The following is a 12350-nucleotide window of genomic DNA, read 5'->3' as shown; positions in this document are numbered from 1 at the left end:
CAGAGGCGCGTGAGATACAGATATAGAGAATATACAGACATATCTGTAGGCAGATCTCATATTCGGTTATGTTGGTGTAACACTAATAAATAATATATACTAGTTCTCACATCTTCAAAAGTAAAGACAAAGTACCAGCCACATTTTGTTGCCACTAAATAAAAAATGTTAAAAACTGAATATCCATTTCTGTAATACAAGAGAGCGCTGATTCCAAGAGAGTCCGATCACAAAACCCTCTGGAAATTATGAAGTTTTGGATAAACTCACTTTTTCTGGTCACACACACATTATTTCACCATGAAATGGTTTCCCCCTGGATAATTTGGTACTTAAGGCTTTTTGAGTTTTGGTCTTGCAGTACAACCGGAGCTCACTCCCTTCGCTCCGAATGCAAAGGATTTTGTGGATCTAAATGGTCCAATTTAATATCACAGTCTATATGGAAGCAATGACGGGGCTAGAAAAGAACCGGCCACACCCAGGACAGCAAATAACGCCACGGGGACTCCAGCCTGTCTACAAGGAACCCTCAGGGGAGACAGACAGGAACGGCATCCATGCCCCCTCTTTTAATACTTATTTGATTCTTATGTCACCTCTATACAAATTTATACCTTGCTAGTGTCCTAGTCCTACACCTCCAAAATCCACAACCAAGAGCAGGAGAATACCCGAAGGAACACAACATCCGATGCCAACACCAAGGTGCAAACCTGATTCACACTATGCAAACGTTTACGCAAAATATAAGTGACGCCAAGTCAGAAAAGCAGGCCCCATATTTATTAACACACTGCAGCAAAAGGATAGGCAAGCTTTGCAAAAAAAGTGCCCGAGCAGTGAATACTTCCATTTCTTTAGGAGCTGTATTAAAAAAGTAAAAAAAATATTGAGTTGAAAATTAAAAAGGCTGATAAAAGACGCAGATGAGCCGTGCACCTCCTCCTCCGCGCCTCGCTCTTTTTTCGCTTTAGAGCAGGTGCAGGTTGAACTGCAGCCAAGGAATAAACAATTACTTTGAGTGCAGCTGCGCCTCGGGGTCCTACTTAAAAGGTCTCAGACAGGACCAAAATGTTTCTAAACTTCTACATAACTCCGCTCCGGAGCTTTTTGGCAGGATGTCGTCCTTCTGTGCACAGCAATTACCTTTTATCAGTTTTCCAAAGTAAAAAAAAACCGCGGCCGCTCTCTCTCGAGCACGTGCCAAGCTGCTTGTTCGGAAGCTGCATCTCCCCTCCGATTTAAGGGCTCTTTGTCATATGGTTCACTGAGGATTTCCTCACAATCCCAGGTTCTAAGTGCACATACAATGATACATGTGTGCGCCTTATAGGAATGCACTAAGCATTCTATTCAAATTCTTTACTCTATTCTTCTATGGTAAAGGTACCATTTAAAAAAAAAAAAAAAAAAAAAAAATTTTGCTACAGACTGAACACCAATTGCACATATATTCTTAAAAAACATCCAAAAGATGTGGGATATGGAAAATTCCACTCTAGTAAGAAAAGTCTCTAAATTAAGCCACTTACGCCCCCCCTGGACCAATGCACGCCCCTACAATTCTGGTACTACACACACCCTTAAGAGTGGGCTGGAAAAAGAGGGAAAGGAAAGTGATTTTATATTAAATTTTCCTAAAATAACATTTGCATTTAAATAGTGAAACAGTAGGGGTCTTGATCCAGAGACCCCCACTGATCGTTCACATTAGAGAGCTGAAGTGCTCGGCTTATCCTTGAGCGCCAGCAGAGTGTTGTACAGACTCTCTGAGCCGTCCAATACTCTGAAGGTAAGTGAGCACTTCTGCCCCTTGTTTGACAATATATGGGGGTCCAGGGCCCGAGCAACACTATTACACAGGTACGGTCGAAAAAAAAAAAATCTTTAAAAGTTTAGTTACCCTTTAAAGTTTTGAAAACTCTTTGATTTCACAGAACCCATGCTGGTCCAATTCACACTATTTTTTTTCCTTTTGGTGCAACCCATGTTGTAAATGGGTTTTCATTTGCGTTCCAATTTCCAAATCCTCTTGCTGGATATTTCATGAGTAATCACTCATATTTTTGATGAGCCAAAAAAGAAAAAAGTGTGTAATCACTTACCCCATCCATTGGGTAGAGGTCCAAGTGGGTCATTGTCCGGAGCGGAGGCTGGAGACTGCAAACAGAGAGACAGCAAGGTAGAGAGTGAGGAGAGGTAGACAGGTAAGTGAGCAGGTCGCGGGACGGGACGGCGGAGGTGCCATGTGCTCGGCAGACGTCCCCAGCTGGACTCATGTCCGACGGGCTCTCAAACCAGTGGGGAAAATATTGCAGGCCTTTCAAATGAAATCATTCCCACAAGCCACCAGTAAACGCCCAGCTCTTCCCGGCTTTTGGGCTCGGATCCTGGCCCCCCTTCCAAGCAGAGCCCCTCTCACCTCCTCCCCTCCCAACCAAGCCCGTCCTTTGGCAGAGCGGTGTTTAAGAGTAGCCCAAACTGAAGAAATATTCAGCAACTTATAGGCACAGGCTGCTCCCCCCTTCCTCTAGATCCTGGCTTACAATGCACCTTTCTTTTTCGGCAGTGAGGGGATGCTTAGAGGGAAGGAGGAGGTGTGTAAGGGGGGTGTGAAATTGCTGGGAGGTGCAGTGGGGGCGTGCGGATTGCTAATGTTTATATAGCTCCCCCTCTGACCGGCTCAGAAGACCCCAGGGAATCAGGACTGGGCTCCAATGTGGGGAGTTTTGTATCAACCTCCTGAATGGATCCCGCAGAAATACAAGAACAGTTGTGAAAACACATGTAATGTCTATGTGTATTCTTATTCTGATGAAACAGGGAATTGTTGGACCTTTCTATAGCCTGCGGATGAAAAATAAAAAAAATAATCTCTGTATGATGCATGTGTTTCCAACCCGTGTCACATAGCCAGCATTTGTTGCCAGCAATTCAGGGGGAAAATTATATAGAAAAAATAATTATAAAATAATCATAATATATATCTTTTTTTTTTTTGCTAAACATCCTCTAAAAGGGGCTTCCAAAGAGAGTTCCCAAAAGTGGACACTTCATTCAAATTAGTAAAATTTAGGTAGATCTCTGCACAAGGCGTTAGGGCAAACATATATATGTTTTCATTCACACACACATTAAATATATTTATTTATATTATACACACACAAAGTTGTGTTGAGTCGGAGCCCTGTATATATGTGTGTGTGTGTGTGTATATATATATATATATATATATATATACATACACATACAGTGCCTACAAGTAGTATTCAACCCCCTGCAGATTTAGCAGGTTTGATAAGATGCAAATAAGTTAAAGCCTTCAAACTTCACACAAGAGCAGGATTTATTAACAGATGCATAAATCTTACAAACCAAAAAGTTATGTTGCTCAGTTAAATTTTAATCAATTTTAAACATACAAGTGTGGGTCAATTATTATTCAACCCCTAGGTTTAATATTTTGTGGAATAACCCTTGTTTGCAATTACAGCTAATAATCGTCTTTTATAAGACCTGATCAGGCCGGCACAGGTCTCTGGAGTTATCTTGGCCCACTCCTCCATGCAGATCTTCTCCAAGTTATCTAGGTTCTTTGGGTGTCTCATGTGGACTTTAATCTTGAGCTCCTTCCACAAGTTTTCAATTGGGTTAAGGTCAGGAGACTGACTAGGCCACTCCAACACCTTCATTTTTTGCCTCTTGAACCAGGCCTTGGTTTTGTTGGCTGTGTGCTTTGGGTCGTTGTCTTGTTGGAAGATGAAATGACGACCCATCTTAAGATCCTTGATGGAGGAGCGGAGGTTCTTGGCCAAAATCTCCAGGTAGGCCGTGCTATCCATCTTCCCATGGATGCGGACCAGATGGCCAGGCCCCTTGGCTGAGAAACAGCCCCACAGCATGAAGCTGCCACCACCATGCTTGACTGTAGGGATGGTATTCTTGGGGTCGTATGCAGTGCCATCCAGTCTCCAAACGTCACGTGTGTGGTTGGCACCAAAGATCTCGATCTTGGTCTCATCAGACCAGAGAACCTTGAACCAGTCTGTCTCAGAGTCCTCCAAGTGATCATGAGCAAACTGTAGACGAGCCTTGACATGACGCTTTGAAAGTAAAGGTACCTTACGGGCTCGTCTGGAACGGAGACCATTGCGGTGGAGTACGTTACTTATGGTATTGACTGAAACCAATGTCCCCACTGCCATGAGATCTTCCCAGAGCTCCTTCCTTGTTGTCCTTGGGTTAGCCTTGACTCTTCGGACAAGCCTGGCCTCGGCACGGGAGGAAACTTTCAAAGGCTGTCCAGGCCGTGGAAGGCTAACAGTAGTTCCATAAGCCTTCCACTTCCGGATGATGCTCCCAACAGTGGAGACAGGTAGGCCCAACTCCTTGGAAAGGGTTTTGTACCCCTTGCCAGCCTTGTGACCCTCCACGATCTTGTCTCTGATGGCCTCGGAATGCTCCTTTGTCTTTCCCATGTTGACCATGTATGAGTGCTGTTCACAAGTTTGGGGAGGGTCTTAAATAGTCAGAAAAGGCTGAAAAAAGAGATAATTAATCCAAACATGTGAAGCTCATTGTTCTTTGTGCCTGAAATACTTCTTAATACTTTAGGGGAACCAAACAGAATTCTGGTGGTTTGAGGGGTTGAATAATAAATGACCCTCTGAATAAACTTTTCACAATTTAAAGAAAAATTAAACAAAGAAATAACATTCTTTTTTGCTGCAGTGCATTTCACACTTCCAGGCTGATCTACAGTCCAAATGTCACAATGCCAAGTTAATTCCGAATGTGTAAACCTGCTAAATCTGCAGGGGGTTGAATACTACTTGTAGGCACTGTATATATATATATATATATATATATATATATATATATATATATATATATATATACACACACACATACACTGATAGCCCCTTTTTAGGACGTTTGGAAGAAAAGTCGATCTTTCTAAAAATTTCTAAGTAATTTGGTGACAGCTATGTTCAGAATTCATTTTTACTGTTCCATTACAGAAAAAGAAAAATAATTTTTCCCAGATGGCAGATCTGTCACAAAAGAACCCCTATTGACTATAATGGGGCAGACAGGTTTCTTATGCTGCTATGCCTTGTATGTCCACTAGAAGCGCTAAAGTAAAAAAATAAACCATGCATATTAAGCATGATATATACTGTATATTGGGGGTCCTTCTATTGAGGACCCTATAACCGCCACCTTCCTCAGCGATCAGCTGAATCACTGCTCGTAACCCACAGTATTTTATAATTATATGAGCAATGATTGGCATCTTATCACTGGGAAAGGTGGTGGTTGGGGGGAGTTTGCAAAATGACCCTTCCCAATCAGCTGTACAAAGGGAGAGTGGAAAAAAAAAAACATTTCACACGTCCGGCATGTTGGGCGAGTGAAACCGGGCTTTGACTTTATAGACTGATGGGTAGAGTAGTGCAGTAGATTACATCACTGTACACATCAAAAACAATGGAAACATTGTATAATGGAGGCCAACGAGTGTCATTAAAATATAGAGACTCCAATGGTGTGTAAACAATGCAATGGTGAAATGTGGAGATAACCCAGTGTGAACAGAGTTTTATTATTAAAGAATAATTCCCATTATTAAAATTTGCATATTGGAGTGGGGACCGACCACTGGGACTCCTACCGATTCCGAAAACAGAACTTTCTAACTATTTGATAAACATTCGGCACTACAGGTAGTTGGGTCATCCATATTCGGCGACTTCCACCCCCCACTCACCTGGTATAGGTAGCGTTGGCTAAGCTGTTGCATTGCCCCCTGTAGCTGGTTCCTCTGCGTTTGCCACTGTTCGTAATTGCGGACATATTCGGCGGTGGGCCTCTGCCACGTGGTTGTGCGAGTGTTATGGTCCACGTAGTAGTATCTACCACGATTATCCACCCTCTTCTCCCATCTACAAAGAAATGATGGCCAATATATAAAACAAGCATATATATACACACACACACAATATATATATAACGGATGCGAGCCAAGCAATTTCCTGGGAGCGGTGGGCTCTTACCCAGGAGGTAGAGGTCTCTCCCAAGTGGTGGTCTTTGTGTTATGGTCCACGTAATACACTCGGCCATTGCTCAATTGTCTCTGTTCCCATCTAATTGGAATGTAAAAAAAAAAAAATGGGAAACAAAAATGGAAGCTATGAAGGTGATAAGATCTAGTCTGCATTTGGGAACTGACCCCATAGTGAGGAAATACCACGCTGCCATTTTTTTTTTTCTTTACTTTATGGCCCATTAGCCCAAAATCCATCATGCAGCCCCTTAAATTATCTGTCACCAGTGCAAGAATGATGCATTGCTGTGCTATGTGCGTTATGGAGGCTGAAAATATATATTTTTTTATTTTTCATAACCTATAGACAAATGTGCTCAATGATTCTCACGTTATTTGTCAAGGCCCGGGGCCACCTGCAAAATAAAAACTGCATATAAACAAATGACAGGAAGATTGCCAAGGCGAGTGTAACCTGGTGAGCGTCTGCGCCCGTGGCTGGAAATGGTGTCATACCCGTGCCTGCATCACATCCAGTAAAACTGGCACCGACATCTGAGCCGTGCCACGTCCCGGCCGTACAGACTGCAAGCTCTTTGTCTGCTTGGCAGCGGCTTTCGGCTTTGATTAATGTACTTTCTGCTTCCTATACAGTTACCGGGACAGGTACGGCATTAATGTGTTGCTTTGAAGTGGAAATAAAATCCACAACAGCACAGAGTATGCAAACAAATGGTGCGCTCGGCTGGCCGCTTTGCACACATGGCTATTCTCTCCGGGAGCTGCCGGGGTGGTGCTGTCGTGTGGGCACAGCAGCTCTGCCCAGTTTCTGTACAGTCAGGGCACAAGGCTTCCATTACTCTGCCAAGGAGCCTCTCTAAACTGCAGAAGGAAACCGCTGCCTCTGCGCCAGAGCCACGGACAGAGTGTCTTTGTAAGAGACAGAAAAATGAATGGCGGCCAAGTGAGCAGAAGAAAAGAAAGACTTTGCACCCAGTGCACTCATAACATGCCGCTCGCTGCCTCCAGGACGCACGCAAAGCTCGGGTTGCAGCACAGAACATGCAATCAGCAACATGCACCCCCCCCCCCCACCAAAAAAAAAAAAAAGGCAAGGGGTAGGCAATAAAAATGGCTGCTAAGGAGCCAATGTTTGCATTTCCATTCCACCTTGTCTTTCCGTCTGTGAGCTCCACATTACCCGTCCACCTTCTGCCTGGCTCATCTCACACGTCTGTGTCTATGTTCTAGGACTTTTGGCCAAGGACATTCATGTGACTGACACATTATTATTTACCTATGCTGCCCTTGAGACAAAATAACCAGCCACAAATCAGACTATTTTTTGGTCTATTGGCTTCAATATGGCCGCCCTATTTTTTTTTTTTTCGGTGTTGGCCTGAATCATTGGTATAAAAAGGAACATTAATGCCGAGATGTATTTTAGGGGACAGGGATACACTTACGAGTGCTGGCGATAACTACGCTAGGGCACATCGCCCTGGGTCTCGGTTGCCCCCTCCAAACCTTATGGAAGTGAAGAGCGGCATAACGAACTTGTTTTCTTGAATGGCAAACGAGAACCCAGTGCAGGTCCTCAACATTTGCTGTAAACCTACAGTTGTGGCCAAAAGTATTGACACCCCTGCAATTCTGTCAGATAATACTCAGTTTCTTCCTGAAAATTATTGCAAACACAAATTCTTTGTTATTATTATCTTCATTTAATTTGTCTTAAGTGAAAAAAACACAAAAACAATTGTCCTAAAGCCAAATTGTATATAATTCCACACCAAACATAAAAAAGAGGGTGGACAAAAGTATTGGCACTGTTCGAAAAAAAGGCTACAAGTCCATCTCCAAAGACCTGAATGTTCCTGTGTCTACCGTGCGCAGTGTCATCAAGACGTTTAACCCCTTCCTGACATCAGACGTACTATCCCGTTCACGTGGTGAGCGCCGCTGATCACGGCCGAGTGTCAGCTGATTATCACAGCTGACACCCGGCACAATGTGTCAGGGGCGGTCACGGACCGCCCCCGACACGTTAACCCCTTGCACACCGCGATCAAACATGATCGCGGTGTACCGGGGGTTAAGGGGAAGCATCGGCAGGGAGGGGGCTCCCTCCATGCTTCCCTGAGCCCCCCACGGCAGCGCAATGTGCAGCACTGCTGCGGGGGGGGGCTCCTTTCCTGCAGGCCCCCGAATCCAAGATGGCGACAGGGGCCTTCGGGGGCCTGCAGGAAGCTGGCTTCCTCACTGCCCGCAGAGCACAGGCATGAGGAAGCCTGCAGCACTGCCTGTGACAGATCGCTGATCTGTCACAGTGATCTGTGATGTGACAGATCAGCGATCTGTCACAGGACAGTGATGTCCCACCTGGGACTATTTAATAAAGAAAAAAAAAAAAAAAGTGATAAAATAATTTAAAAAAAAAAAAAAAAAAAAAAAAAAAAAAAAAATCGCCAAATAAATTAGAAAAAAAAAATTAAAATATTCCCCCGCGTCCGTAACGACCCGCCCTATAAAACTGTCCCATTAGTTAACCCCTTTAGCGAACCCCTTAAAAAATAAAAAACGAACCAAAAAATAATGATTTATCAAACCGCCAAACAAAAAGTGTAATAACGCGCGATCAAAAAGACGCATATAAATATCCATGGTACCGCTGAAAACGTCATCTTGTCCCGCAAAAAACGAGCCGCCACACAGCATCATCAGCGAAAAAATAAAAAAAAGTTATAGCTCGCAGAATAAAGCGATGCAAAAATAATTATTTTTTATATAAAATAGTTTTCATTGCATAAAACCGACAAAACATAAAAAAACGACCTAAATGAGGTATCGCTGTAACCGTACTGACCCGAAGAATAAAACCGCTTTATCAATTTTACCGCACGCGGAACGGTGTAAACGCACCCCCCCAAAAGAAATTCATGAAACGCTGGTTTTTGTTCATTCTGCGTCCCAAAAATCGGAATAAAAAGCGATCAAAAAATGTCACGTGCCCGAAAATGGTACCAATAAAAACGTCAACTCGTCCCGCAAAAAATAAGACCTCACATGACTCGGTGGGTCAAAATACGGAAAAATTATAGCTCTCAATATGTGATGATGCAAAAACTATTTTTACAATAAAAGCGTCTTTTAGCGTGCGACAGCTGCCAAACATAAAAACAGCCATAAATAGTAAATCAAACCCCCCGTTATCACCCCCTTAGTTAGGGAAAAATAATAAAACAAAAAAAAAATGTATTTATTTCCATTTTTCCATTAGGGCTAGGGTTAGGGCTGAGATTAGGGTTAGGGGTGTGTTGGGGTTAGGGTTGGAGTTAGAATTGGGGGTTTCCACTGTTTGGGCACATCAGGGGCTCTCCAAATGCAACATGGCGTCTGATCTCAATTCCAGCCAATTCTGAGTTGAAAAAGTCAAATGGTGCTCCTTCCCTTCCAAGCTCTGCCATGCGCCCAAACAGTGTTTTACCCCCACATGTAGGGTATCAGCCTACTCAGGACAAATTGCAAGACAATTTTTGGGGTCCAATTTCTCCTGTTACCCTTAGGAAAATAAAAAATTGGGGGCAAAAATATCATTTTTGTGGAAAAAAATGATTTTTTTATTTTCACGTCCGAGCGTTATAAACTTCTGTGGAGCACTTGGGGGTTCAAAGTGCTCACCTCACATCTAGATAAGTTCCTTAGGGGGTCTAGTTTTCAAAATGGGGTCATTTGTGGGGGGTTTCCACTGTTTAGGTACATTAGGGGCTCTCCAAAGGCAGCATGACACCTGCAGACCATTCCATCAAAGTCTGCATTCCAAAACGTCACTACTTCCCTTCCGGGCCCCGACGAGTGCCCATACAGTAGTTTTCTCCCACATATGGGGTATCAGCATACTCAGGACAAATTGGACAACAACTTTTGGGGTCCAATTTCTCCTGGTACCCTTGGGAAAATAAAAAAATGGTGACTAAAAGATCATGTTTGTGGAAAAAAATACGAATTTTTTATTTTCATGCCCGGGCGTTATAAACTTCTGTGAAGCACTGGGGGGTTCAAAGTGCTCACCACACATCTAGATAAGTTCCTTGGGTGGGTCTAGTTTACAAAATGGTGTCATTTGTGGGGGGTTTCCACTGTTTAGGTACATCGGGGTTTTCCAATCACGACATGGTGTCCGATCTCAATTCCAGCCAAAAACGTCAAATGGCGCTGCTTCCCTTCCGAGCTCTGCCATGCGCCCAAATAGTGGTTTACCCCCACATGTGGGGTATCAGCGTACTCAGGACAAATTGCACAATAACTTTTAGGGTCCTGTTACCCTTGGGAAAATAAAAATTGGGGTGAAAAGATCATTTTTGTGGAAAAAATATTTTTTTTTAATTGTACCGCTGTACGTTATAAACTTCTGTAAAGCCCTTGTGGGTTCAAAGTTCTCACCACATATCTAGATAAGTTCCTTGGGGGGGTCTAGTTTCCAAAATGGGGTCACTTGTAGGGGGTTTCCACTGTTTAGGTACATCAGGGACTCTCCAAATGTGATATGGCGTCCGATCTGAATTCCAGCCAATTTTGCATTGAAAAAGTCAAACGGCGCTCCTTCCATTCTGAGCTCTGCCATGCGCCGAAACAGTCGTTCCCCCCACATATCAGGTATCAGCGTACTCAGGACAAATTGCACAATAACTTTTGCAGTCCAATTTCTCCTGTTACCCTTGGTAAAATAAAAAAAATTGAACCTGAAGTATTTTTTTTGTGAAAAAAGTTAGATGTTCATTTTTTTTTTTAAATATTCAAAAAAATTCCTGTGACGCACCTAAAGGGTTAATAAACTTCTTGAATGTGGTTTTGAGCACCTTAAGGGGTACAGTTTTTAGAATGGTGTCACTTTTGGGTATTTTCTATCATATAGACCCCTCAAAGTGGCTTCAAATGTGATGTGGTCCTAAAAAATAAAATGGTGTTGTAAAAATGAGAAATCGCTGGTCAACTTTTAACCCTTATAACTTCCTAACAAAAAAAAATTTTAGTTCCAAAATTGTGCTGATGTAAAGTAAACATGTGGGAAATGTTAGTTATCAAGTTTTTTGTGTGCCGTATCTCTGTGATTTAAGGGCATAAAAATTCAAAGTTGGAAAATTGCAAAATTTTCAAAATTTTCGCCAAATTTCCGTTTTTCTCACAAATAAACGCAAGTTATTTGAATTAAATTTTACCACTAACATGAAGTACAATATGTCATGAGAAAACAATGTCAGAATCACCGGGATCCATGGAAGCGTTCCAGAGTTATGACCTCATAAAGGGACAGTGGTCAGAATTGTAAAAATTGGCCCGCTCATGAACGTGCAAACCACCCTTGGGGGTGAAGGGGTTAAAGCCCATGGCACTGTGGCTAACCTCCCTAGATGTGGACGGAAATGAAAAATTGACAAGAGATTTCAACGCAAGATTGTGCGGATGTTGGATAAAGAACCTCGACTAACATCCAAACAAGTTCAAGCTGCCCTGCAGTCCGAGGGTACAACAGTGTCAACCCGTACTATCCGTCGGCGTCTGAATGAAAAGGGACTGTATGGTAGGAGACCCAGGAAGACCCCACTTCTTACCCCGAGACATAAAAAAGCCAGGCTGGAGTTTGCCAAAACTTACATGAAAAAGCCTAAAACGTTTTGGAAGAATGTTCTCTGGTCAGATGAGACAAAAGTAGAGCTTTTTGGGCAAAGGCATCAACATAGAGTTTACAGGAGAAAAAAAGAGGCATTCAAAGAAAAGAACACTGTCCCTACAGTCAAACAAGGCGGAGGTTCCCTGATGTTTTGGGGTTGCTTTGCTGCCTCTGGCACTGGACTGCTTGACCGTGTGCATGGCATTATGAAGTCTGAAGACTACCAACAAATTTTGCAGCATAATGTAGGGCCCAGTGTGAGAAAGCTGGGTCTCCCTCAGAGGACATGGGTCTTCCAGCAGGACAATGACCCAAAACACACTTCAAAAAGCACTAGAAAATGGTTTGAGAGAAAGCACTGGAGACTTCTAAGGTGGCCAGCAATGAGTCCAGACCTGAATCCCATAGAACACCTGTGGAGAGATCTAAAAATGGCAGTTTGGAGAAGGCACCCTTCAAATATCAGGGACCTGGAGCAGTTTGCCAAAGAAGAATGGTTTAAAATTCCAGCAGAGCATTGTAAGAAACTCATTGATGGTTACCGGAAGCGGTTGGTCGCAGTTATTTTGGCTAAAGGTTGTGCAACCAAGTATTAGGCTGAGGGTGCTAATACTTTGTCTGGCCCATTTT

At 43.1% G+C, this 12350-nt stretch overlaps 1 protein-coding gene across 3 annotated transcripts in view; it reads right to left on the bottom strand.

The window, feature by feature from the left end:
* WWP2 (WW domain containing E3 ubiquitin protein ligase 2) overlaps positions 1 to 12350 on the bottom strand; it is a 51414-nt gene that overhangs the window by 16219 nt on the left and 22845 nt on the right. For all 3 annotated transcript variants that reach the window (XM_073584358.1, XM_073584365.1, XM_073584374.1), the window contains exons 7-9: positions 6060 to 6149; positions 5774 to 5948; positions 2109 to 2163 (exon numbers count right to left, since the gene is read on the bottom strand). In XM_073584358.1, the coding sequence (XP_073440459.1) occupies positions 2109 to 2163; positions 5774 to 5948; positions 6060 to 6149 (320 nt within the window). The remainder of the gene's footprint in view (positions 1 to 2108; positions 2164 to 5773; positions 5949 to 6059; positions 6150 to 12350) is intronic.

Source organism: Dendrobates tinctorius, unplaced genomic scaffold (genome assembly GCF_039654945.1).
Source record: "Dendrobates tinctorius isolate UK_male_01 unplaced genomic scaffold, ASM3965494v1 ptg000009l, whole genome shotgun sequence".
Classification (NCBI taxonomy): domain Eukaryota; kingdom Metazoa; phylum Chordata; class Amphibia; order Anura; family Dendrobatidae; genus Dendrobates; species Dendrobates tinctorius.
Note: the sequence above shows the minus strand (reverse complement) of the source record. Positions and strands in the feature narration are given on the sequence as shown.